The sequence below is a fragment of the Diplotaxodon limnothrissa genome, linkage group LG9, assembly GCF_057381915.1.
Source record: "Diplotaxodon limnothrissa isolate DT_005_m linkage group LG9, D_limnothrissa_male_GT1.1, whole genome shotgun sequence".
NCBI lineage: Eukaryota > Metazoa > Chordata > Actinopteri > Cichliformes > Cichlidae > Diplotaxodon > Diplotaxodon limnothrissa.
In genome coordinates, this window is record NC_140604.1 from 28,688,631 (window position 1) to 28,716,368 (window position 27,738).

Here is a 27,738-nt window from a genome sequence, read left to right on the forward strand (position 1 = left end):
CAGCCTCTATAATAGTAATGGATTAGCAGAGACGTGCACCATCCAAGTCAATCCCTACTTGGTGTAGATCTGTAGATACGATTATATATATATATATATATATATATATATATATATATATATATATATATATATATATATATATATATATATATATATATACACCCACACCATCAGAGATAATGTCTTTGGAGGTCATTTGGTCCTCAGGTGCATACTATGCTGTTTCCACTGGCACAATGCTGTGTCAGTGCCTCTGTAAAAGCAGGAGGCTTCAATGTGCTGATGCGGTATAGAGCTCATTTGTTTTATGGCTCACCCTTCACGGCAGCGCATTTCTTTTCATATTGACTGAGCTCTATTTATATTGACTGAGCTCTATTTATATTGAATAAAAATATATGTAACTATATATATATATATATTCATGATAATTTAATGATGGAATGTGCTTTCTTCCAAACTTCAGTGTAATTCAATGAACAGATTCAAGGACATCTGAAGAGCTTTCCAAATCTTAGTAGTTCTCAAAAGTAAACTACACAGTTAATTAGAAAACAGCACAGAACCTTTAGTTGTCTGGTTCACCCCTCCATAGGTCATGCAAGTTGTGTTTTCAATAAATAAAATAATGTAATAGACACTTATACATCTAATTGCCAGACTGTTCTGTTGTCCTTTAAAGATTTAGACCCCAATCCATTGAGCTCCAGTTCATTTTACATGCACTTTTTGATGGCTACTGACACATTTGCTACAATGTCCCAATGATGATTTTGGTGGTATTATTCACAACCTCTTCATCTGACCTCACGCTCACTCAACATAAACTTGTGCCCCCCTCGTTGTTACCCAGGATTTATTCTACCAGTTTGTGTAAATCTGTGTGTGATATGTTCAAAAACACACAAACAACATAGCTAATACCTGCCTTTTTTGTGTCTCTCAGCATTTCCTTCATGGACTATACTGTTTTTTTTTTCTTTTTACTTTACTTGGATAAATAACCACCCAATATATTTTTGTTCCAAGTCCCGATTACATAAATACATTGTCAGTGTTTCCGAAGTAAACTGCTAAGACAATAGGAGCCATAACCTTTTGCAATAGGTTAAAATAACGATTGTTTAGACCATTATTTAGTTCCACATGGCACCCGTTGCCTGGCAACGTTGCGTCAACCTCCTTTTCCAAAACACAGTACGGTGAGGTTATTGTTGTCGGTTTAAAACCTCGAAGTTGCCTCTTGGTCTGGAAAGAAAACGTAAGTCGTGGTTCATTTTTGAGATAGTAATTAGAGAGCTTGCCATATGCCTGTTTTGTAAGCTTAATCTGTCGACAGTGCTACTGAGGAGTGGCATAGTAGCATAACTAGCTAGCTAGCTTTATGGGTTCACAGAGTTGAACGCATTGAACCGTTGGACACCCATCTCTCATCAATATTGCTCCTCTTTAGGCCATAATATGGGAAAGAAGTCGAGGAACGAGAGGGAAACGCCAATCAAGGAAACGGTGAGTGACGAATGTTTCTTTAGGTCTGTGAAGGTTCTCACCTAATGTTTCTTTAGGTGTTGGCAAAACCTAATTAATGCATTTTTGAACCTTTGACAAGGTTTAATTCATGTCCACTGAAACACATCCATACCATGAACACAGCCTACTGTACATCCCGGGAACATATCAATTAGAAAGCATGCACAACTCTCTGATTGGAACTACTACTATGGAACTTGATTCATTGGGGCTTGGCATCAAAGGTCATTAAGGTTGATATACAAGCAGGTATTTGTGTCAACAAATCATGATTATTCTAACTACACAAAAAATAATGAATGAAATTTGAATTTGCTTTAGTACATATCAAATGCTCTGATTGACACATCAAAAACATTGACTGATAGTAAATATTATATTTGTGATGAGGTAAGAATGATCAGTTTCATGTGTGGTGAAACATCCCCTTAACCAGTGGATAATAACACTAACACTAACTAACTTCAGACACTAACAGTCTGGAGAAAGCTAAAGAGGGAGTGTGAAACTCAAAGGGAAAAAATAGATGTCATGCTCAAAAGTGTGTCCATTTGCCACTACAATAAAAAAGTCTTTGACTTCATTCTAGATGATGAAGTTTTCTGATGTTCTGATGATAAAAATGTACTTTGAAATTGTGGCTTGGTCTTTAGTAGGCCTTGGGCACAAAATTGTTTGAAAACGGCATCAGGATATCATATGCATGTACATGTTCTCAGGTTGTTGCCTGTTGGTACATGCTGGGCATTGAGATATGTCCTGTCTCATTGTCCTAGAAGTATGAAAGTCAAAAAGACAGACCTGACTTTATACATGTTCTATATTTCAGTTATTTATTTTATATTTTGCAAACACTCCTTCTCCCTGTTGACTCTCACAGTTTGAGCCGCTACCCCTTGAGAGCAAAGCCCCAGCAACAGTAGTGCTGCTGTTGAACTCCCCAGAGGAGGACATTTTAATCAAAGCGTGTGAAGCGATCCAGACATTTGCAGAGAAAGGTATGGTAGGGTACCCACCGCTAACCCTTCCACATATTATTGATTGTTTTTATTTCTATGGGCAACCTTGCAGCTGAATAGCAGAAAATCCTGTCTTAATTTTGCTTTCAGGCTGATGTTTTGTAATGGTGTATTTTTTTGATATGCATTTTTTAAATCCAGAAATTGCAACATTTGCAATTCACTTCATCACCATCTGCCTAATTTTCCTGTTCACTGTCTCCCCCTGTTGTTAGGAGATGAGAACAAGGTTTCTCTGCTGGGACTTGGGGCATTAGCGCCTCTCTGCCAACTCATTACTCACAACAACAAGCTGGTCAGACGCAATGCCTTCATGGCCTTGGGCATCATGGCCACCAATGGTGCGTCAGACCAGTTACGTCATTGATGCAGATTCGACTGCAGTGGACTTGGTAGCTTACAAGCTCATGCGACAGTCTTGATTCTACAAATGACCCTTTAGTTTACCGGCCATCTATGTGTTTGTCAGGAATTTGCATCTGTTAATCTACCAGATGTTGGATTCCCTGTTCTGTTGATTTAACAATGAGCAAGGTGCTAGCCTTACTGAGTAACTGAGTAGTGTCTCTTGTTTAAATCTGAAAGGTGATGTAAGGACTGCGTTGAAAAAATTAGATGCCATTCCATCAATTATTGAAAAACTATCACTCGAAGGTGAGTAATAGATATTAGAAGATTAAGATATATTTTGATCACTAAAGGAAACAGTGTCACTTTGTATAAGTTGCATACAATCAAAATAGAGCACATGTGTTTACTTATGGCAGTAGGCAGTATTTCTGTGATCAATCCTTATTTATTTCTGTTTCTTTTCATATAATCAAATTCCATTTTTGTTCAAGATGATACAGTTGTCCACGAGTTTGCAACACTGTGCCTGGCTTCTTTGTCAGAGGATTTCCTCTGTAAGGCCCAGATCTTTGACAACAAGGGGCTGCCAACTCTAATTCAGCTGCTGTCTAGTTCTGACCCAGATGTCAAGAAGAATTCACTAGAGACCATCTCCAACCTAGTACAGGTGACCCAAAGTCATCAGGCTTTAGGATGTAATTTTATGTAAAAATTATAAGGATTTTCACTGTGAAAAATTAACGTGATGTTTTATAGTCCTAAAAGACGATAAAGTTGTCTTCACATACCGTATTTACTGAACCCCTGAACTTTTTTAGATATAACATTACAGGGGTACATGTGACAGTGCAGATGTTTAATGCTGTAGAATGTGTTTAACTTGTCAGCTCTGCAAGGGAAAGTATTTATTGTGTCCAATTTCATCTATGTGATAATAGTGCAGGTAATAACTCTGGTGTCAGTGGTCACACTGTGTTCTGCCTCCCTCCTGCTCTACTAAGGCAGCACTGCTGCCAAACCTAAAGTATTTCTTAGCAATGAGAATGCAGTTAATGCGAACTGTTTCCTGCTGTGCGCTACGTGTGAGAAAGAGCAACTTCACAAAGTCCTGACCTATTTCTCCCAACATTTACAGATTTCATGAGTGAAAACAGCTTCAAATTTGCTCCTAGGATTGTTGAAAAAAATGCTTTCAACATTTCTGTGAACCTTTTGCAACCTTTGCTGTTTTGTCCCCATGAAGGACTACAAAAGCCGACTGGTGGTACACGAATTAGGTGGGATCCCTCCACTTCTGCAGCTCTTAAATTCGGAATTCCCTGTCATTCAGCATTTGGCTTTAAAGACGTTGCAACATGTCACTACTGACAGAGATGCAAACAAGACCTTCAGGGACAAGCAGGGATTTGAGAAGCTTATGGGTATCCTGAATAATGTGGTAGGTATATGGTTTAGGTAATATATGTCTTTATTCTGCTGGTTTGTGTTAATAAGAATAAAATAATAGAGAATCCTTTAAAATCTGTGTCCTCTGGACCTATCTTTTTATTTCTCACAGAACTTCAGTGACCTACATGCTGAGGCCTTACATGTCCTGGCTAACTGCTTGAGTGACAGTGAAAGTGTCCAACTCATTCACAAGAGTGGAGGACTGACCAAGTTGATGGAATTTGTCCTCACTCCCAGTGTGCCTGAAATCCGGTCAGGTGTTATTAAATGCATCACCAGGGTGGCTCAGAGCTGTAAGCACAGAAGGCAATTAGAGACAACAGATTTCTTTCAACTTTCCCACATAATTTACTCTATTTTATTTATTCTGTTATGTGTGTGTGTATGCGGGTGCTTGCCTGTGTGTTTAGCTGAGAGCTGCAAAGTGCTTCACGAGCAGGATGTGGAGACCGTTCTTGTTGAGCTTCTGTCCTTGGAGAACATTGGTGTGATGACGTCTGCCTGTCAGGCTGTGGCTGCCTTGACCTTTCACCTAAACAGCAAAGAACGCTTCAGAGAACTTGGCACGTACATCTTCACCAAGCCACCCTGAGATTAGGTGCAGTCAGCACAACAAAGTGTAATTGAGTTGGATTCCTTTGTGTTTCAGGTTGTATCAGTGTCCTGGTTCAACTGCTGAGCAGGGAGAGTTTGGCACTGAGAGAGGCGGCAACCCAGGCCCTCTCTAACCTCACTCATAACAGCGAGTCAAATGCCTTGTGAGTAACGAAGGACTTTGATGTCTTACCTATACCTCATTGTTTTTGTACAGATATATGCACTTTTTTTTAACAATTCAAAATGTATGGAATTATGTATAAAAACATCTACAAAGAACAAGGCAGTTTAAAGACACAGAATAAGGCATATGAGACAATTTGTATGATAAGTTACTGGGTAGTATTTATTTGTCAGACATCCAGTACACACTGTCTGGTTCATATCGATCATTCAGATGTGCTAGGACACCCCTGTCCCCAAGAAGACAAAGTATTGGTGACCTGGGCAAATCATACTTCAACCCTTGGCCCATATAATCCCAAACATCTCTCAGAAAAGGAAGAAGTTCTGAAAATTCCCATAATGCATGCACATAAGTGCCCGTTTTTGTCTTTTATGTCCAGCATGAAGCATCCAAATATGATTTTTTTGTAAACTTCTAGACCCTTTCAGTTGTTTTCCCATTATTAGCTACATAAAATCTGAATGACTTCAGGGATTTAAAGGTGTGTGTTCTACTCTGGACTAGAATGCTGTCCTCCCCTTTTTTCATAAAAATAAGACACGGAATCTCTTTACTTCTTTTCCATTGTCTTCTCCAATCTTGTCTTATACATTTTTTTTTCCAGACAAGTCTTCTTCGAACTCTCGAACCCACGCATTGTATGCTTGGAAATAATATGCTTTAACAACGTATAAATTTGTAAAACTACAGTAATTGTCAGCCGTCTAACTTTTCATTAAACCTCCCTCCCTGTTTATTGTATTTTCCAGTGAAGTGTATGAGGAAGGTGGCGACAAGCTCCTCATACAGCAGCTGTATCAAAGCTGTCCAAAGATAGTGGCCAATTCTGCTGCCACACTTTGCAACATGGCAGAACATGAGATCATCCGCTGTAGCATCTTGTCACATGGAGCCATACAGGCTCTGTTGGAACCCTTGAAATCTACAGTTACACAAGTCCTGGTAAACACTGCACGTTGCCTGGCAGTGCTGGCCAGTGATGAAGAAGCTAGGACAGAGGTTGGTGTTTATGTGACCTCAGAATGCTGGCTTGTTCTCATGTTCAGTAATAATAAATAATGATCATTGTTTTTAATCATTGCTGTAAACTTTACTCAAGACAGCAGGATTATTGTAAACAGCATTCGGTTTCACTTTGTGATACTACATTTGAAATTCTTTCACTAAATAACTAATACTCAACCCAAGCTAGTCAGAGTTGGAGGTCTTCAGCTTCTGGTCAATCTACTGCAGTCTCACTCCAAGGAGGTGCTTCACATTGCATGCTTGGCAGTGAATGTCTGTGCCAGTGATGAGCCAACTGCTGTGGAGATGTGCAAATTTGGGTAAGACGTGATAGATAACACTGTCATTAGAGCATGACTGATGTGTCACCAAATAAATGACTGGCGAGTAAAATAAATGCAATATCTGCATAGATATTGCTTAATGTGATCCCCTAAATAACCAACAGATGGCAGTGCAAGACAATATTAGATGTGACTACATGTGCCTTTGTTCATTTGTCCATTTTTATATTTATTAGTAATGACAGAATATTTTTCTTTTCTTTCTTTCTTTTGGTCTATGCTTGTTGTTTCTATCTGTGTCTCAGAGCCCTGGAAATACTTCAGGAAATCAACCAGTCAAAGACCCGTAGGAACAGTTTCAGTGAGTTGGCTGTGAACAGCCTACTTAACTCCAACTTGTCTTTTAAATACAGCCTGACAAGTTCTTTGGCCTCCACTGACATCATCACCTGTGGCTTCTACGATGCTGGAAAGGTATGCTGTCAGAAGTCCTTTCAAGGACTTTTTAATGCAATCTTATTAACATAGCATTAGTTGGTTGTTGTTTTTTTGTTATTGGCAGTCTTTCACAAGAATGCAGCATGACTTTTCACATAATAATTAAAATGCAACTCTTGTGTTTTCCCTCAGGCTCGCCCTGGTCAGAGGATGCTGACTTTAGAGGAACTGTCCAAGCAACCGGTTAACCAGCGGCAAGCCATTATTTTTGTCAACAAAGCAACAGTATTGCCAGAGTACGAATCTAATATTAGAGTATGGTTTGATAGTTTAAAAGGAGAAATATAAACTACATTATTTTAATGCTTGTGCTTAAAAGACACCAATTGTTTTAAGAAGCATGCTTTATTATTACATTCTTTTAGTTTAGATAGATGTTTCGAGGACAAATGGAAGGTATACTGTATGTAATAGCCCTCTAAACAGTTACAGCTGACTCCTCCCACCTGGTAATAAAAGTAAATTAACCAGAACAATTACAGAAATTGACTGGGACCATTAGGTTCCTGCACTAGAAGTCACAACATGTTGTTTGCTCAGAAAATTTATTGTGGCTGTTAGATTACAATCACCCTCCCCTTCTCTGCTCCAGTCCTGTGCTCTATTCTTCCTTCGTTCCCTTTCCTCCTCCCATTCTCCCCCACTATGCCTGTAGCATAATTAGTGTGGCAGTGTACGGTAGCCCTTCTTTAGGGTGGCGACACACTCAGAGGGCTTCTTGTGATTCAAATAATGGACTTCTGAGCTTGCACCCAAAATCACAAATGTGCAAAAGCACAAAGAGACATGCAATACCCATGCGTGTTCACTGAGCCACATAAAGCATGCACGCAATGAAAAAACACATCTTAGATGTTTAAGGCTGTATATGCATGCACTGTTTAATGCTTTCAGCATTTTCATAAATTAACTTTGGAAAAGAGAGCAGTACCCCCTTCAGGGTACCTCTGTTCAGCCCTTCACCCCTCCCAGACCCCCATTCCACCAGCATGAATTTACACGTAACACTTCAGGCATTCTTAAACAGCCTGTTATGTAACTGATTCCTGGTCTCATCCATAGCTTCTGCATGAGCCAAATTTCAAAGCAAAAGGCCTCATGATTGAATTTATTTTCTGACTTATTCTTCTGTGTTCCTATAAACCAATTAACGGATGTTTTTTGTTAGCAGGGAGACAGTAGATGTGCCAGAAGAGACACAGAACAAGCCATCAGAGTCAGACGGCAGAGTCAGAGGAGAGCGTAAAACACCAAAGTGAGTGTGTTTGCTAAGTAGTACAACAAGTAATACCACTAACATCAGAGGTTCTGGAGACAAAAATCTTTTTTGTCCAAACCCTTTTTGGCCACAGCTATGATTATTATTGTTATTATGATGATTATTATACATTGACACTCTTTTTGACACATGCTAAACAGGAAGTTGTGCCAAAAATAATCCCATTTCAAGACAGTATTAAAAGATGCTACCTTTTCCTACATGAAAATGTAGCTACATAAATGCTGCATGCTAAAAAAAATCATGGAGAGAGGCAGAATATCAAACAAAAATCCAGAAAAAAATAATTTCATACAAGTTATAAATTGATTTGCAAGTTATTGAGTGAAATAGATATTATATCCCCAAGACAAACCTGATTTAGTTCTTGGCAATGTCCCTTAAGCCCAAGTTTTCCTGTAGCCTTGGCAGAAAAACAGTCACAAAGAGTAATGGTTCCACAATATATGTGCAAAGATTTATAAAATACAGTGCTGTGTGTTCATATAAACCATTTTGTTGATGTCCTTTGGTTGCAGGGTGACAGTAGATGTGCGAGAAGAAACACAGAGCAAGCCATCAGAGTCAGAAAGCAGAGTTAAAGGAGACCGTAAGACACCAAAGTGAGTGTGCTTGTTAATGTGGAGGCTCAACATAAGCAGTACCACTAACATTGAGCACGAAATGTGAAATGAATTAAAAGAGGTCATAAAGGTGGAATTTTAAGTACCGGTAGTGATTTTCTTTCCTTGTAAGATACTGACAGAATTCTTTTCTAATTTACTCTTTTTTTGTACAGGAAGAAGAAGGAAGAGGAACAGAAAGATTATGGCCTCATGTACTCTATTATTATTATTATTATTATTATTATTATTATTATTATTACTAAAGTTTGTGTGTGTTCAAATACATCCCTGTGCTGTATTCATATACCTTTTATGGAAACTGTCTAAACATTTTAGAGATGATAACAATCTCTGACGCATGCTAAAGACGATATAGTGCCAAAAACATTGACATTTAAAAAAATATTGAAAGATCTTGCATTAGTGATAATGATTAGATCTTGTAATGATATGTTCTCTTGATTATATGTATATAAAATCAGATAACATGAAGGAGATCGTTAGACACTAAAAAGAGTGTGCCTGTTAATATGAAGGATGAGCATAAAGCAGTGTCACTAACATGGATCCTGTGATGTGAAATGTGTGATAGAGTTCACAAAGGTGGAATATTAAGTAGTGATTTTCTTTCTTATTTTAACGCACTGACTCCCCTGATTTCTTTTCTAATTTATTGTTTCTTCAGGAAGAAGAAGGAAGAAAAACAGAAAGATTATCTTCAGCCTGAGTCTCCTGTAGAGAAACCACGGGGAATGATGGAGGATGTCTCATTGCAGATTCTAATAAAAATTGCCAAAGAATACATCTTTCCACTGAATGATGAAAAAGAGCAGTGTGAATCCTTAGCCAGGTAACGTATTCATGCAGAAACTGGCATGCAAAGAGAGAGCGAAGTAACTTATCAGCAGCTATTGTTTAAAACAAATCTCTGGAGTCATGGAAACACATTAAAATGACATTTACACACCAACTCTTAAAATGTCAGGAGAGCTGACTAAAAATGACAGCAGTGGTATGCAATGCAGACACTCTGCTAACACACTGAAATACAATACCCTGAGAGATCAGAATGGAAAACAAAGACTTTATTTTAAAGGTTTCTGCATTTTCTTTGGTTGGGTTTGCTCTTATTTTCAGGCTGGTGAGCGAAGCCATGGGGGGAGCAGTGGAGAAGGAAAAGATGCACGAGTTTTCTTGGATTCTGCACCTCAGTGAGCTGAAGATTCAACTTCAGTCTAATGTTATTCCCATTGGTTTCATCAAAAAGGGAATCTATTATCACAGGGCACTCCTGTTCAAGGTACAGATTCTTTACCCGCATGGTAGCATTAGCATGAGCGGCTATGTTCATCATCTTTCCTAATATTTTTTATTCCTGACCAACATGTTTTGACATCCCAATTTAAGCTCTGTCTCTTTAAGGTCTTCTCCATAATATTTGTTCCTCAGCCTATTTCTCAGTCTGACATTCTTCTGTCTCCTCTTTTAGTCACTGGCTGATTGCATTGGACTGAGCTGCACACTTGTTAGGGGAGACTACAACCGTGCTTGGAATGAGGTTCTCCTTTTCAGTAGAAATTCCTCCAACAAGCTGCACTCTTCACAGCCCTGCCGCTACATAGTAGACCTTGTGCACCAACCTGGAAACCTGTTTCCAGTCAATAGCCCAGCTGCAGTCCAATATCAAACTATATAATCAGTACTGTATTGTTTAAATACCACAGAAGGTAACGCTTTGACGTTATATTTTGTCTGATGTGCATCAACCGATTTATATGTAATGTGTGTTTATGTGTACATGATGTGTGCATGGCGGACCTCATCAGTTGACTATTTTTTTTTCTACATATGCATAAGGAAAGCAAAATCGTGTCTATTGTGGTGTTTCTCTATTAAACACAGTGATTCAACCTTTGTACTTCAGCATGGGTCCAACATGGTGAAGCAGTGTTTTTGCCAACGTGCAAGCTGTAGTTGTTTAGAAAGTTAATGCTTCAGCTGGAGAATTGAAAATATCTCTTACAGCTTCATGGCACCATCACCAGCCTGGAGCTTTGGATCCATGCTTTCATGTTTTTGAACCTACCAGAAAGATTTCATAGTAGAAATTTATACTCACCAGACCAGGCATCGTTTTTCCAATTTTATAATTGTCCAATTTTGGTGAGCCTGTGTGAACTGTAGACGTACATTCCTGTTCTGCATCTGCTCCTGTATCCCATCTGCTCCAGGGTCTGAAGTGTTTTGTATTCAGAGATGCTCTTCTGCATGCCTTGGCTGTATGAGTGGGTATTGGAGTTACTGTTACCTTCCTATCAGCTTGAAGCAGTCTGGTCATTCTCCTCTGACCTCTGGCATCATAAAGCATTTTCACCCAAAGAACTGCTGCACACTGGATATTTTCTTTGTTTGTGCTATTGTCTGTAAACACTAGAGATGGTTTTCGGGGAAAATCCCAGTAGATCAGCAGTTTCTGAAATACTCATACCAGCCCATCTGGCACCAACAACTAAGGCAATGTGATTTTAGGCACTTAAATCACATTTCTTCTTTTCTTTCTTCTTTCTTATGCTCAATTTGAACTTCAGCAGGTTGTTTTGATCATGTATTTGATCATGAGTAGTTACCATCTGATAACTCATCCGATTTTTGCCTTAAGGAACAGTTGAACAGGTTATTATTATTATTGGTTGTGTGATCGTGGCTCAAGAGTTGGGAGTTTGCCTTGTAATCGGAAGGTTGCCGGTTTGAGCCCTGGCTTGGACAGTCTCGGTCATTGTGTCCTTGGGCAAGATACTTCACCCGTTGCCAGTGTCCGCCAGCCTCGCCTCTGTCAGTGCGCCCCAGGGTGGCTGTAACTACAATGTAGCTTGCCATCACCAGTGTGTGAATGGGTGGATGACTGAATGTGTTAAGCGCTTTGGGGTCCTTAGGGACTATACAAGTACAGGCCTTTTACCATTTATTATTATTAATAATAACAATAACAATTAGTATTCAAATAGACACCTGCAAAGATGGTTGTGAACAGCAGATAGATGTGGCAATCCCAGCGGACACCAGTACTAGGAAGAAATGGCACAACTGACATCACAAACTAAGGCTGAAGGAACAACTGGAGCAGGTGTGAAAGGAAAAGGCTAAAGTAGTCACAGTGGAAATGGAAACACTAAGTGTTGTAATCCCAAAACCGGAAGAGTAGCTCCAACAGATACCAAGCACAACATCAGAGGTCTTTGTGCCGAAGAGTGCAGTCCAGGAGCAACCACGATATTGTGCAGAACCTTCAAAGTCCCCTCAAGTGGACCCGAGCCTGAGGATTGTATTTATACCACCTCTCAGGAGATGAGGTGGAGATTTTATATACATGTGTATATGGACTTTGTGTAATAGACTGGCAAATAGCCAATATTAGCTATTAACTAAAGCAAAGCATACAGGAACAGGTTAAATAAATAACAATAAATGCTAGAGAAATCCTTTCATGTTTCATGTCTCTAAAATAAATAAATATGGCTTACCTATTTGAATGTCATATTTTTAAATCAACAAATATCTCTGTATCAGTCTTAAAAAAAATCTAAAATCTAATCTTAGATTTTTTTTATTTTAATTTTTTGATCCACTCCCATTCAGCAGCGCTTACTGCGCTCTTTGCACAGTGCTGGCAATAAAATACGACTGAACTCCATCCACTTTGACCTTTGTAGCTTCAGTTGTGTTTTGTGACCGTGTAACCCCGCTAACAGCCCGGATAAGCCGAGCGAGGACCAGCCCAAACTCTCGATGGGGCAAGTTTGCTTGGCTCCACTGAAAGCTGCACTTTAGTCGCACTTGACTCCACTGGAGCAAACATGTCTCGTTTCGTCCGCCGGATTGTCGCTGTTGCCTCTCAACACGCCACAGCCAGAGCTGCAGAGTTACCGAGGAGGATCCCCGGCATAATCCGTCCCGTGTCCACATGTCAAGGTACCGTGAGCGAACTTCTGATTTATATCAGCGCTGTACTTGAGCTGCAGCTCGCTGCACCATCATGCACGAATGTTTACTATTAGAGGTTCTACATCTCTGTTTGAAAGAGTATTTCAGAAGTTAAGTGGAAATTCTTTGAGATTAGAATGTTTATATTTTAGTCTTAGTTATTCTTTAAGAATATATTTCCAAGCAGCCTCACTTTCTCAGCTTTAAAGTTTTCAGAGTCTGTATTATTAATGGTAATGTGATCAGATAAGAAAATGCATGAATTACAGGAAACTCTGCCACAAATGTGGCTTTAATGATTCACTGTCTCTCTCTCTCTCACACACACGCACGCTCACGCACAAAACATGTGGTTTGTTTTAAATATGCATATCTAAAATGTGTGACCTTTGCTCTGTGCAGGCCTGCAGTCCCTCACACGTTACAGTGAGACTACAGACTGGCATAAAAAACTGACCCCAGAGCAGTATGTAGTCACCAGAGAGAAAGGAACTGAGGAGGTGAGTCCAGTGTATGAAAAAAACAAAAAACAATATAATTATTATGTAACCTAATGCCAAAGAAGCTTTGTGTTCAGAATTAATAAGTGGAAGGTTACACATGCACATAAGCACACCAGCAGAGTGACATACATTATCTCATCAACAGCAGCACATTCTCAGGTGGACTTTGATCTGCTCTGTATCACAACGACACACTTTTACTACATTATGAATTAAATACAGCCCGAAAAATGAAACGCAGAGATATTTCATCTTGTTATAACAGGACTAAGGACAAGTCATTGTATACACTTGCAAAACCAGGGTGCTGAAGAACACACAGGTAGTGAAATGAGCTGTATTTCTGCTCCTTACATTGTGATCTGGTGTGTGTGTGTGTGTGTGTGTATTTGTGGATGTTCTCAGCCCTTTAGTGGGATCTACCTGAACCATTTTGAAATGGGGATGTATCACTGTGTCTGCTGTGACGCTCCACTCTTCAGGTAATACATCTAACCAGTAAAGGGGTATGCACATTTTCTGGACTAGACCATAATCTTTTATTAAAACTCTGAAAAATGAGGGCTTACTGGTATAAGATGATTTTGCTGTTTGCTCATTTTTAAAAAAAAATCAGCAGATGTTTACTAAATTCTTCCTTCCTCTCTTCATAGCTCCGAGGCTAAGTACAACTCCGGGACAGGCTGGCCAGCATTCAATGAGGCTCACGGGACATGGGAGGGTGATGAAAGCCACACCTCCATCATTCGGCGCCCTGACAACAGCCTGGGCAGCCCTGGGACAGAAGTCCTTTGTAAAAATGTGAGTTGTGCTAGGAACCAAAAGAAGCCAAGGTTTCATTCAGTTTAGCTGTGATACTTGTTGTTTGTGCTATAAAGCAGAGGTTAAAGTAAAAAAAAAAAAAGTGCACAAACGTCTGACTTTTTTGTGTTTCTGTATCTGGGTCACACAGTGCGATGCCCACCTTGGCCACGTGTTTGATGATGGACCAGACCCAACAGGACAGCGCTTCTGCATCAACAGTGTTGCCCTCACATTTAAAACCAGAGAAAACAACAAACCTGATGAGGATGAGTGTAACTGATGGACTCTTCATCAAAACATTAAAAAAAAAACAGGACCAGTTTAAAGAACTTCCCTTTTGTTTTTTGTGGGGGGGGTTTAAAGTGAAAAGCTATGTGATGTGAAGTGGGATGAATTGTGGGTTAAACTGGAGGTGAATTGAAACCAGTTTTATATTGCATATATTAATGGATATATGGACTGGAGAGATGTCTACACAGGACAGGACTACAGGACTCACAGTAAATCATTTTTCTTCTCCAATAATCTTTTTTCTGTTCTCTCTTCGTCACTGGTGTTTACTGTTTACTAATGTTTGTTAAGTATTTTGCCTTAACTGTCATCTGAATGAAGGTCTTCTCATATGAGCCACTTGGAACATATCTGTAGGATATGTGAAGCCATTAATGCCAAATTTTTTAAAAAGTGTTTTTAACAGCATTGTAATGTTTAGCATATTTTCATATCTGGAAAAAACAGTCAAAAAATTGTTGTTCTGCAGGATTGCAAAAACATTGCTGTGTTTTTGGTTTGTAATCTGAAGTTGCGTGTACATATCCAGCTGAAGTCTTTGATCGCAATCACGCAAACATGACCGATCCTTCCCCCCCAATAAATTCACGTCTAAATCCGGCGCTGTGCTGCGATGACCCCCAATGTTTGCCCGTAATTTATTGCCGCCTCTTGTTGTTCAGAAGTGCACACCACAGCACTTTAGTATGGCCTCATCTCTACCATGAAGTTAATATTTAACTCAGCAGGCCATCCTCTGTTTCACACTGTTTGTCTCTGGGTCTCTGTTTGCTTATCCATATCTTCTGGGTATATGTGTTGCAAGTTGAGTAAAGCAGAAAGAGAACAGCTGAAGGGAGAAACAGAGCAGGGTGGACAGAAAACCTATAAAACAAAAACAAGAATTGTTTGTCAGCGATACAATGGCTGGACTATGGCGTTGCATACTTGCAGTGGTGATGTTGATGTGCGTGTACCTCTGGGATTCTGCTGAGGCTGTAGGTGGAGCTAAGAGTCGACCCCGACCCCAAAGACGACCTCCCAAGAAGCCAAAGATCACACCTATTGACCAGACCCAACCCGAACAAGACATAGAAAGGGTAAGAAATAAGATAAAGAAGCGGAATATTTTCACTACTGCTGCATTGGGCCCTGGCTGCTCAATTCAATTTATATAGTGCCAAATAACATCAGCAGTACTTGGTCTTTTTCTTTTTTTAGTTAATCTTTTTAACCTTCTGCTGAAGACAGTGAGATTCATGAAAAAGCTGCAACTGCCAAGAGACCGACTGTTTCCAGGCAGTTGCAGACGTCGCCAACACAGCAGACAGCTCTGTGTGCTGTTATTTTACCTCTGAACACTGTTTTTTTGATTGTTGTACCGTGTCACAGTATGATATACAAATAGGACTGCAGAAGAATCTGCGGAAACTATGTGAAAGTAACTTAATGGTGGATGAGTCAATATAAACATAAGAAAATAGCCAGAAAGCTATTTTGTTGCTTTGATTAGATCATGACACACACACACATATACACACAAAAGCGCTCTGTCCCACTGGTCTAAGAATAATCCAACAAGTTTTTGTCCTTATATTCTATGTGGAATCAAAGTAAAGTATTCAGAGACTCGAACACGTCAAAGGCCAGTTCTGAGAAGCCTTTATTCTTCAAACTTTCGATCGCTGTGAAAGCTCTGATTTTTATGGATTACTGTGGGGGCTGCTGATGCAGGCAAACTTGCATAATTGTGTCAATATTGTGTTTGAGGCAATGAGGGAATTTTTCTGTGCAGGTGAACGGATATGAAGGGGATAGAGCAGGGCATTTAAAAGAAATGTTTTGTTTTTGTTTTGACACGGGAACATTTTTGGAATTTTGATTTCAGTGGGATGGGATGAATTAGAATAATCCGATAAGACATTTGTCTATGACAAATTGATTGATTTTGAGATATTTTGAAATCTTGTTTTTTCCTTTCTCTGATTGCGTGTGTCCTAGATGCTGGGAACATGGTACCTGCTTAATACTGCCTCCAAATGCTCTTACCTGGTAAATCACGGGACCAAGGTGGAGCCAACAGTAATCACCATTGCTCGTACCGCTACCTCTAATGAAACGCTGTCTGTTAGCACCAAAACAAGGCAGTGAGTACAGCTGCACATGTGGCTGATTCTTCTGTATGTTCTTTGCTTTCTTTCTATTTTTTTGGCAGCAGAGGGAGCCAATTTCTTGAATCCCTCATTCCATTCTTACTGATATTATTCCTTGCCATGTGTTTAATGTTATTTATGCATCTTCAAAAACAGGAAGGATGAGGTAGAACTGTTAAATCCGTCAGCTTTTCTGCTAACTCTTTTTTGGCCAAACTGACCTAGAAGTATAATATCCCATTTAAATGGAAAAAATGTGGCTTGTGTTGTTTTTGGAGAGCATTCTATGAAAGCTTTTGTTGCTGTATGAGTGCTACGAAATCTTTCTGGCCTCAACAGAGAAAAAACAAGTTTTATTGATTAATTTGTCATGCACTGTCCGAAAAGTACAAAGTCTTCTCTTCTCTTCTCTTCTCTTCTCTTCTCTTCTCTTCTCTTCTCTTCTCTTCTCAGTAATCACCAGTGTTGGGAGATATTACAAGTCTATCATCTAACATCAGTCCCAGGAAGACTGACACTGAAAGGTCAGTTTTGTTTCTTAGTGTCCCAGAATAAAGCAGGATCCTGTGTGTACTTTGCTCTCTGTTCTCTATATACCAGGATCTCCCCCTGAGCAGAATATTGAGATAGTGATTGGGGATACAGACTACAATTCCTATGCCATCATGTACTACCAGAAACAGGGCAAGATCACAATGAAACTCTATGGTAGGTTCCTCCCTTACTTTTTTAGGTACTTTATATTGAGCAGCACAGCACTGTTGATACTTTATTACTTTGGTAAATATGTTAAAGGGTTTTTGTGTTGTGCTGTGTTCGCAGGGAAGTCTGTGGACAATCTGTCAGAGCCGCTGCTAACCAAGTTTGAAGAGCTTGCTGCAAAACAGAATTTGCAGCGGGCCTACCACTTCCCCTTCCCCACCTACAGTATGGCTAATTTTACAGTTATCATACAGAATACTAATAGCAATCTATTTCATGTAAGCTGGCATTTTGAAACACATGATGACTGCATAGCTAGACAAGCTCTGGATCTCTGATAGCTAGATTAACCAAATGAATATACCGTGTAACCTTTGAGAACACAATCCAAATATTTTCTGAACACAGTGCATTACAAAACAACACAACAACACACTACATATGTAGTAAATGACTGGTCAGAGTAAGTCACACTACTACTAGCCATATGTTGATATATAGTAAAAGCTCCCCAGAGGGCTAAATAATGGCATGTGAATTTATTTTTGCTTTCTAGGTCACTGCGGTGATGTGGATCGAGATCATGTGATCAGTAAGTTACATGCTGTTTTTTCTTTTTAAACATTTTTAAATGTATTAACTTAAGTGACGTATGTACTTAAAAGCAATCCCCTAAAAAGAAAGGGTGATAATGTTTCGATTTGTCACAAACAAAATGGCCAGACAGAAACAAGATAAGCATGTGCAATGCCACTGAGACAAACTTATATTATTTTTCAGGTTTTTACTTACTGGTGTAGTATGCAGGCCTAGTGCTGACAAGTACATCCACGAGTAATTGCATTGCATTTCCCTGGCAAAGCGCTCACGACTTATTTCCTAGCATTTTCTCCCATGTACTGTAAGAAGCTTCACTGATTCAGTGCAATATAATAAATAATATTAACAAATTGTATTTATGCAGATTTTTTCTTAACAACATGCTTTACATAAAGAACTGCAAACAAGAACTAGAAAAATTTGCATTTCCTGTGAAAATGCTGTGTGGATGCCTTAACGCTGAAGATGTCTGCTGAAAAAAGCTGAAAATTTTGAAATTAAAAAAAAAAAAAAAGATTTCCCTGAGCAGGATTCGAACCTGGCCCTTCTGGTCTAAGGGTAGTTATTTAGCTTACTGAGCCAAACTCATTCTCACAAAGATGAGGTGGAGAGATTGACAATTGTGCTGAAATGAGCAGAACCTGCTGAGAATTGTGCTGATAAGAGGTGAAAAGGCTGCAAATTTTGCAGAAAAGAGGTGAAAATTCTGCTGAAAAGAGTTCAATCAGCAGAATTTCTGCTGAAAAGAGGTTTTTGCTGAAAACAGCAGAAAAAACTGAAAATTTTGCTGAAAAGAGTTCAATCAGCAGAATTTCTGGAAAAGCTTAAAATTCTAATGAAAACAGCAGAAGAGGCTGAGATTTGTGCTGATAAGAGGTGAAAATGCTGAACCAATCAGAGGTACTGCTTCTGTCTGCTTCATCAGGCGGTGTACTTGTATGTATTTCTGCCATGGAGCGTTAACAAGAATCTGAGGTCCATATTAGAAAAGCTGCCAAAATCATAAAATGTTGCCGAATTGTAATAAATTATCAATATGAATTACAGGTCTGTGATAGTGTATTAATTTGTAGTGGAAGAAAACATGTGGACAAGGTGGAATTGAACCCACGACCTTTGGGCTTCAGACCTGTGTCATTACCAACTGCGCCACTGGGAAAGAGAACGGGCGCCTGGAAAATAGGGTGATGAGCAGTCAGAATTTTCGGAGTTTGAAAACTGAGAGGAGGACAGATTTCCACCCCTCAAACAAACGTAATTTATGGCACAATGGTAAGATGACTGTAAAAACTGCTTCGACCTTGAGTGTCAGCAGTGTCTGAAGATGAATTGGCACAAGCCTCATGTCTTAACTTTGCTTTGTTACAGAGATATGACGATTTGAAAATGCCTCTCATTAGAGAAATCCAGCGCTGGTTTTGAACAAACTCCCCATAGACTTTGAATGGAGAGTTTTAAAACTTTTTGTTGCTCTGAGGCGATTTGATAAAAATCTGTAACTTCCACAACAGTGATAGTAACATTTTCTGAAAGCCAGCAAAAATACCTACGTTTTGATGTATAATTTGTGGAGGTTGGGTGAAAATTGAGCAAGAAGTTGTTCGGACATGAAGAGAAACTTCAGAAAGCAGCAGCTCTCACTCTGAGTTAATTGCATAGCAACCATAACAACGCATGTATTTTCTGAAAAATCACAAAGCTGCAACTGAAAACTTAAAGAGGCATTAAATGAAAACGGTAACAGATATGAAAAAGCTGAATCACACAGGAAAAGACCAATCATTTGAGAACGTTTTAAAGTTTGAATGGAGTTTCTAGGTGAAAGCATGAGCATGTAGTTAAGTTTCGAAAACAAGAAAGTTTTAGCAGAATTTCTGAAGTTTTCCATTCATTTCAATGGGACAAATTAAAGGAAAAAAGTGTAATATTTTAAAAAGTATAATAGCAATAAACACCAAAAGATATAGCCAGAAAGAGCAGAACAGATTAGAGTTTGAACTGAGAAAATCGGCTGAAAACTGAGGGAGTAGTTAAGGTGCAAAAAACGTACGGAGGCGACAAGAATAAAGGATAAAGAATAAAGAGAAACAGGAACTCAATACCACACAATTAGTTTCACCCCAAATGAGCTGCAGCTTTGTGCTGTGATTGTGGCTCACGGCACTTTTCCCTCACATGTTACTAGAGGAAAAAAAACACACTCATCTCGAGCTGCTTGTGTTACCTGGTTAATATGTTCTTCATAGTTTGTTTTGTATAATCTAAGCTAAGCAGTATGTTATGAAAAAACAAGTTATTGACTTAAAAAATGTAATTAAGCCAAAGGCAATAACCAGTGTGCAAAACAAAATGAGGAGAATAATTCAGATCCCCTTTGGGCAGTAACTTAAATGTTAATATGTACAATGTTTAATTTAAATAAATGAACAGTTTAAATGTATTAAATGCCGAAGCACAGCAACAATGTACATTTAGTTTAGGCTAAAGCTCTTGTCTAGTTTCCTGCAGTGTGGTTTGATTTGAATAGCTGATGAGGATTCTTGAAAAATGCTGTGAAAGCTAAAATCACCATGTGATAACAGTACTTGCTCACTCGGTGAGTACCTCCCTACTGACCTCCTCAGAATCACGTGATTTTTGTGTACAGTAACTTTGGGAAATTTAATGAGGTCACGCAACCTGAAACTGAGTTTGACATTTTTGATCCCTCATAAGTACAGCAGACAGATGTGACATTTTCAATGCTAAAATACACATTCGAGCTCTGTTAAAAACTGCAAATAAATCAGTTTTGCATACTTTAAAGTCAAAATCTTGTTTTTGCTCAGAAGCGCTTTTATTTTATGAGACAAATGGGTTAAATGGCAAAATATCACCAGTTAAATGTCTATACTGTAGATTAACAGAAGCATAGAGGTTCTTCACACCATGTGGGATATGTAGCTGGTCAAAGCAAGTTATAATCATGGCTCGAGCATGGTATCAAACATGTGGGTAAAATGGTACATGTCATGATTTTTAATCATCCTGCATATTTTGTACAAAAAAGATTTGACAGCTATAAGTAGGAAGATATCACAGAGTGTTTCTAAGCGGGAGACCCACTGTTGAATAACAGTATGAGTTTTTTTTTTTTTTTTTAAATGGCATCATGTATCACTTGGGGGGAAAAAAGAAAAGTGAGCCAGACCTTCTCAGAAACAGTGCTGACTTTTGTTCCTGCAGGCTGTGCTCCTGCAGTCAGTTTTTAAAACGTTGTCAACACGTTATCTAACTTCCACTGCCTGCTGAAAAACATCAGCACGGTTTCTCTGTAATTTAACCTGGCATTCCTTGTTTAACAGATTGTGTTCCCACATGCTGAAGAGGCGGAGCTGAGGGGACGATGGAGAGCAACGCTTTTGAATTCACCCCTAACATTAAATGTCCTCAGCCACACACTGAATAAAAGGACATAAGAGTCAAATCAAGCTGTTGTTGAATGCTTTTAATTGTCCTTATTTGCTGTTTGCTAATCCTGTGGTGAGATGGAAGTGTCAACATGTGTTTTTTTATCCCGAGATTTACCATTGAGAGGTGAATGCACGTTTTTGTTTTGTGCTTGAGGATGCAAAAATTGGATGAGGGGGCCAGGAATGGAGATAATAAGGCCCAGATGTCACAAGGGTGGTTACAAAACTCACCAAAAGTGCCTCTTACCACTTCCCCTCGCTCCAACCAGCACCTCTCTCTCTCTCTCTGTGTGTGTCCCTGTTTGTGTGGATATGTGAGTGTTTCATAACCAGCTGATTACAAGTCTGTGCTCGTCTGGTCTCATAACAGAGGAGAGGTTTGATAAGTCATCGGTACATGTCAGCAAAAATAAAGAATTCACAGCTAATCAGCACTTTATGTAACAAGCAAATGATACAATACACAGAAACAAAGTCAAGGGGGGATTTGCTGTAACATAAATGCAATATTTAAATTTAAACAAGTCAATAGTGCATGCTCCAACTCCCTGGTAGTTACAAAACTCAGAGGTTCTCACCGAAATTCTGCATGCACCAAAGGTTTTATGAAAGTAAGAAAGAAAGAAAGAAACCAGTACAATGATGTGAGTCAGTGCTCAGAGGCTGCAAGGAACAATCAAGCCACTGTATGCAACACTGGCAAAGTTATTTATGAGAATGATTTTTATTTTTTTTTCACCATGAAGTTCTTAAAAATCCCTGACCATGCAGGAAATACTGGATGCCAATGGTTTATCATATCCAGAAAAATGGAAAACACACTGATTTTATACATGTGACATTTTGGCCAGGCATGCTTGGACACTAATGTTTAAACCCCATCCCTTCTACCCCTGTGTCCTGGCTCTATTCACACGTGCCAGTTGTGTAACAGCCGTGATTCGCCTGAGGGTTTTTGTAATGGTGTAGCGAACAGCAGGATTGTGGGGAGGGGGAGTGGGGAGGAGACAGAATGGGGGTAGGGCTGTACCCTGCAGCAAATATAAGAAGCCTCCGCTTGCTCTTTCCCATCAAACCGCCTTGACACTCCTGATCACTCCTTGCTGCCGAAGCACAGACAGAAGAAGCCATGAGGAGCACACTGCTGAGGGTGCTGGCCGCCCTGGTGTGCGTGCTGGCTGCATGTGCAGATGTCATGCCCGTAAAAGACTTCAACCTGGAGAAGGTAACAAATACACATTTAAAAGGAAAGAAGTTATTTGCGTCTGTCTTTGGGTTGTTGCACAGACAAAAACAACCCCTCACTTTTAGAAAGCAGAGGGGAAGCAGTAATGCAGGTAGGGTTTAGATAACCTCTTTTTAAACAGTGTTTGCTTTCTTACAGGTGGCGGGCAAGTGGTACATGGTTGGCTTTGCTACAAATGCTCAGTGGTTTGTGAACCACAAAGCAACCATGAAGATGGGGACTGCTTTCTTAACTCCTACTGATGTAGAAGATCTGGACCTCTCTTACTCCAACCTGAAGTGAGTATAATTGTGCTTTCAAAATAAGATAAAATAAAATAAATTAAATGGCAATGATTGTCTTTTTTAGGGAGGATATCTAATAAACTGGTCATTTTTTCCCCATTTAAGTACTGATGGCTCCTGCTGGAGAATGACTCACCTGGCTAAGAAAACAGACACTCCTGGACGTTTCACCTTCCACAGCCAAAGTAAGTAGAGACGCCTTTAAAACTGCCCCAAAATCTGACATATATTTGAATACTTAGATTTAACATGATTTCTGTGACCCCACCAGCTTGGAACAATGACAACGACATGCGCATTGTTGACGTTGTTTACGATGAGTACGCCCTGGTCCACACCATCAAGACAAAGAATGGGGTGTCCGAGGTCCTCAACAAGCTTTACAGTGAGTTTGTCTTACCAAAATAAGAGTAACTTTCTAGGAATGCTCTCCGGGATTTGCTCATTCTTGAAGAGCGCCGTCATTTTTTATTGTAGGTCGCACTCCCGACACCAGCGCTGTCCTGCAGGAGAAATTCTCGCAGTTCTCTTTGGAGACTGGTGTCCTCGCTGAGAACATTGTTATGCTGCCCAAGAATGGTAAGTTAACAGTATCAACAATGTAACTGATTCTGTGAGCGAGGCAGACCTTCGCTCACCAGCCTTTCTAATATGCGTTACAGGTGAGTGTCCCGACGCCTGAGGAGCCCAAATCTTCCATCTCAGCAGCATCCCCCCCCCCACCACATTCGTCCAACCCCTCTCCCCCCTACAGTCATGACGGATTCACAAAGCTACACCCTGGGACAATGAACCTCAAGCATTTCACTCTGTTTTCTGCTGCACACCAAAGACCAACCCTGATCCTAGTTGAGCTCTCATACTTGTCAACATGCACATTAACTGGGGCATCAGAGTGGAACAATAAAGGCCTGCTTGTAAGAAAAAAAGGGACTGAAGTACACGGAAATATTATAAGTTGTCTTTTGTAACTTCTGATTTCTTTTGCAGACTTTTTTTTCTCCTGTTTTCCAACCTCAAAGCTAATAAAGCTGTTAAAAAGTGTCTGATTTCAAAATAATTTTGTGTGTGTGTGTGTGTGTGTGTTCTGTGAAGGTTTTTTGGAAGCTACGTGAATATTTTAACACACAATGCTCCCCATCAGCTCACTGTCAGGCATGCGAGAGTGTGTTGGATACTTTACCACATTACATTAGGACACAGTCCTTGTCAAAGGGTTTAAGGATGAGTTGCAGTTATGCAAATATGCGGCTGCGAGTGATATAGGCAGCGATTCAATCGACAGACATAATGAAACGAAGATTATAATAACACAAACTGATTATGGGGCAGCTATATTGCTATTTAGTTCTGGATCATGGCAACAGTAATAACAACGACAAGACAATACCTCGGTTCAAAGGTGTGGGCAGACAAACAAACACAAAGTAATCAGAATTAATTTAATTTAATTACCAGGCACGCAGAACAAATCCCTCCTGAGGAAAAGCAGAGTAGCACTAAATTTCTGATGAGTAAGAGATATAAAGACCTGACATCACTTTAAAATCAAACATGCTGAACTTAAGTGAACACATTTATCTACAACTTTATCATCTTAAGGACACTTCAGTCCTTTTTTTGTAGCGCCTCATTGCTTTGGGTACCTTTGTCAGCAAGTTTATATTTGATATACTTTCATATATTACTTATTACTGATTCTGAATATAATTCATCAGCTATGAGCTTTTAACTTTATTTAGTTTGGTAATCTGTCATTAATCATCAGTGTGTATGCTCTGTAAATCTGGGTGACTAAGAAGGTGCACTGTCTGCCCACCAGAGGGCAGCATATGACCTTCTGGAACTTCCACATTTGTTCATTACGGACTTTTCAAAGGAAAAACTACATAGCGTTTATTAAGTATTATATCAGTTTTATATAATTTTAACTTATATAAGTCGAACTAAAGCAAATAGGTTAGATTCTTCCATAGTCCCTGTTTCTTAATGGTTACATGGCTAAGACACAAAATGTTCCTTGAATATCTTTAGTACTGTCTTTGATGTGCATCATTACGCTGCGAGTGTCTGAACAAGAAGAAGAAGACGAAGAAACTGCTATTAAAGATCAAACACTCTTTATTGAACTCAAGAGAACTAAAAGCAAAACATGTGGGTTAAGGTTTTGCCTGTCTGCGCTGATAATCAATTATCATCGCCGTTAAGTTCAAAACATATATCGAGGATGAAGTTATGCATTTTAAAAGTCTGAAAATCAAAATCCAAAAACAACAAAGCATCGGTAGAGTCACTTGTTTGCCCTACGGGATGCGAAGTAAAAGCAGATGAATTCTTCTTTGAGGCCTCAGTAGAAGGCAAGCTGAGCTCAGCAGCTGCTCCTAATGTCTCACATGAAGTGATCCACGAGGCGATTCGTGATTCACTGCGCGAGCGCCGTGGGAGCAATTTGATCAAACAGACATACAAAATAAAGCAACTTCACAACAAAATAGAGTTGGCAGCAGGTTTCAGCTGTAACACGTCGTTCTGTAGAAGCCATGGTAAGGTAAACAGGTAAACATAAAAATAACTTAAACATAAATAGATCATATTTGAATGCATGTTGGACCGCAGTTGCACACTGCAGGGTGACGCTCGTGTCTGCCTCCTCATCCTAAACGTGTTTTTCTTGCAAACGAGCAAATGACTCACACTTCATCAAACATGCATGTTGTTGTGTGCACGTGTGAGGGGAGGTGTAAGCGTGTGCGTTGAAGCTGCTACTGCTGCACAAATACTTGGAAAGTCTGGCTTTTTTTTAAATTTCAAAAGTTTTTTTTTTCCAACCAAGATTTTTCTGCGTAAGTGAACACAGCACCATTTAAATACAACATAAAAAAACACCTGAAAACGCTATTAAGTCCGATTTCGTGCAGCAGCAGTCAAGTTTTTCTCGCAGGTTTGTGATAAGTAGTGTGAGGCAAGGCCAAATCTTACCAAGTATATTTGTCTTATTTCTAGTCAAAATTATCTCATTACACTTAAAATAAGACACAATCAGCTACAGGGCAACATTTCAGTAAGCTAAAGGAACTTGTTTCAAGACAGTGAATCTTGAAACTAGAGAAAAACTAGAGATTTTTCACTTGTTCCATTGGCAGATTTTTTCACTTATTTTAAGCTAAAATATCTTGTATTAAGTGAAAAAATCTGCCAATGGAACAAGTGAAAAATCTCTAGTTTTTCTCTAGTTTCAAGATTCACTGTCTTGAAACAAGTTCCTTTAGCTTACTGAAATGTTGCCCTGTAGCTGATTGTGTCTTATTTTAAGTGTAATGAGATAATTTTGACTAGAAATAAGACAAATATACTTGGTAAGATTTTGAGTTTTTGCAGTGCTCAGCACCTTGAAGGCACGCTGGAATAATAAGCCAATTATCTTCTTAACTTCGTCCCAGGTGTTTTTCAGATATAAATTGATTTTTCATTTCACGCTGCTTCGCCCACTTAATGCCTAGTGCATCAATGAAAACTCAGTACGCATCAGTCAAGCTGTTTGGTCTGGTCTTCGCGCATGCCCAAACGGCCCCTTCTAAAGCTCATTTTCCCTAATTCACCTACGCACAGACGCATGCATGTGCTTTAAAAACTACAGCCCAACACTGGTTTCAAATGTATAAAAACAAAACAAAAAACCAACTCAAATATCAAATTGAACATGAAAATCTGACATAAGACTCAAGTGTTTGGCAAAGAAACAAACAAACATGCTGAAGCCCGCACGAGTAAAGGCTCGCAGATTCACTCATTCCAAATCCAAAGAAAGCTGCCGTGACCATGAAGATGAAGAAGATGGCGATGATGGCGTCATGATTTCCCCATCATGCACTGAGAAACCCCTCGGTGCCCTTCCACAGAAAGGAGTGTCCCTTACAATCGAATGTCATAAGATTTAAACGTAAAACTCTGTATTTTACACGTTTATAATGCGACAGACGAGACGTGTGGCGCCACTCTCATATAGATATGAAATTTCTAATTTGCTTTATGCGTCTGACACTAAATAAATCTTTCGAGAAAAGGGAGAAAATAATATCATATTTACAAGGTGACTTTTGGCATCCATATTCAGTTCTATATTACCACGACATGAATTATGTGACAAACTGGTGCATCCGCAGTTTGAAACAATAAAAAATACAAAGAAGAAGAAGAAAAAAGAAAGAATAAAACAAAAACAAAGGTTTGGCATGTCGATTTGATCATTTTTGATATAAGAGTTTTGTTAAAATATAAAATCAAAACGCAACAGGGACTGGCAATAAACCTTTGCTATCACACGACCCAGTAAGTATAATTATTTGTCATATACAGTATTCAAAGGACTCCTGAAAACTCCCAAGCACGATACAAAGAAGGACAAGCCGGTTAGTATATACATGTACAGTCTCTTACAGCTGTGCTCAGTTGAATAAGTGTCCCTTCCTTCTCTTTCTAATACTCTGGATATATAAAAAAACAGAACAAAACAAAAGGATTTCTGTACAGTCTTCCCCGTTGCCCCAACCTTCCCTGGGAGATTATTGTCCTTTTGAATAGCCAATCCTCTGTCCATTCTGTGATTGGCCTTGACTTAAACCACCTCTATCTCTGTGGCATCGGATGATCTAAAACATTGCTTTCCCTCTCTCAGAGTTCTTTCTGATTGGCTGTTAGATGAACCATTCCTTCTTTGATTCGTCAATGGTTTCTGGGTTGTCGGTGCCGATGATGGCCGTATCCGCTGATTCCGCGGCCGACTCCCCGCTGGCCTTTGCCTCGTTGGTGTGGTAAGTGCCTTTGTGACGGAACATGTAGCGGATCAGGAACACCAGAGTGCATAAGATGGTGAAGATCACCACTGCGATAATACCTGTAGTAGAGACAGAGAGGCTTTTTCAAATACTGCTACCAA

The 27,738-nt window shown here is 39.4% G+C and overlaps 5 protein-coding genes across 10 annotated transcripts in view; 4 read left to right on the top strand and 1 right to left on the bottom strand.

The window, feature by feature from the left end:
- Positions 1 to 1,464: 1,464 nt before the first annotated feature.
- armc3 (armadillo repeat containing 3) lies at positions 1,465 to 10,503 on the top strand. 5 transcript variants are annotated; one of them, XM_085362464.1, is made up of 19 exons: positions 1,465 to 1,512; positions 2,414 to 2,531; positions 2,768 to 2,893; positions 3,138 to 3,206; positions 3,395 to 3,570; positions 4,147 to 4,341; positions 4,462 to 4,645; positions 4,763 to 4,915; positions 5,002 to 5,110; positions 5,886 to 6,135; positions 6,325 to 6,461; positions 6,731 to 6,899; positions 7,056 to 7,159; positions 8,092 to 8,178; positions 8,721 to 8,804; positions 8,981 to 9,019; positions 9,493 to 9,657; positions 9,945 to 10,107; positions 10,297 to 10,503. In XM_085362464.1, exons 1-19 carry the CDS (start codon positions 1,465 to 1,467, stop codon positions 10,501 to 10,503), a joined length of 2,583 nt encoding a protein of 860 aa, XP_085218590.1. The 5 variants fall into 5 exon arrangements, with proteins under 5 accessions (XP_085218590.1, XP_085218591.1, XP_085218593.1 ...); XM_085362465.1 differs by lacking the exon at positions 8,981 to 9,019 and having other exon boundaries at positions 8,095 to 8,178; XM_085362467.1 differs by lacking the exon at positions 8,981 to 9,019 and having other exon boundaries at positions 7,056 to 7,133; positions 8,126 to 8,139.
- Positions 10,504 to 12,646: 2,143 nt separating this feature from the next.
- Positions 12,647 to 15,002, top strand: msrb2 (methionine sulfoxide reductase B2). Its single transcript, XM_085362469.1, has 5 exons — positions 12,647 to 12,776; positions 13,191 to 13,288; positions 13,697 to 13,773; positions 13,945 to 14,092; positions 14,244 to 15,002. The coding sequence occupies exons 1-5, from the start codon at positions 12,662 to 12,664 to the stop codon at positions 14,373 to 14,375; spliced, it is 570 nt and encodes a 189-aa protein (XP_085218595.1). The 5' UTR covers positions 12,647 to 12,661; the 3' UTR covers positions 14,376 to 15,002.
- Positions 15,003 to 15,163: 161 nt separating this feature from the next.
- c8g (complement component 8, gamma polypeptide) lies at positions 15,164 to 21,291 on the top strand. The gene is made up of 7 exons (XM_085362981.1): positions 15,164 to 15,465; positions 16,367 to 16,512; positions 16,972 to 17,042; positions 17,119 to 17,226; positions 17,341 to 17,445; positions 17,777 to 17,812; positions 21,165 to 21,291. Exons 1-7 carry the CDS (start codon positions 15,289 to 15,291, stop codon positions 21,182 to 21,184), a joined length of 663 nt encoding a protein of 220 aa, XP_085219107.1. The 5' UTR covers positions 15,164 to 15,288; the 3' UTR covers positions 21,185 to 21,291.
- Positions 21,292 to 22,314: 1,023 nt separating this feature from the next.
- On the top strand, positions 22,315 to 23,840 carry LOC146625772 (lipocalin-like). Its single transcript, XM_085362982.1, has 6 exons — positions 22,315 to 22,497; positions 22,657 to 22,796; positions 22,908 to 22,987; positions 23,074 to 23,187; positions 23,280 to 23,381; positions 23,465 to 23,840. Exons 1-6 carry the CDS (start codon positions 22,402 to 22,404, stop codon positions 23,482 to 23,484), a joined length of 552 nt encoding a protein of 183 aa, XP_085219108.1. The 5' UTR covers positions 22,315 to 22,401; the 3' UTR covers positions 23,485 to 23,840.
- Positions 23,841 to 27,496: 3,656 nt separating this feature from the next.
- Positions 27,497 to 27,738, bottom strand: part of cntnap2a (contactin associated protein 2a) — a 398,709-nt gene continuing 398,467 nt past the window's right edge. For both annotated transcript variants that reach the window (XM_085362984.1, XM_085362983.1), the window contains one exon: positions 27,497 to 27,696. In XM_085362984.1, coding sequence (XP_085219110.1) covers positions 27,497 to 27,696 — 200 coding nt within the window. The remainder of the gene's footprint in view (positions 27,697 to 27,738) is intronic.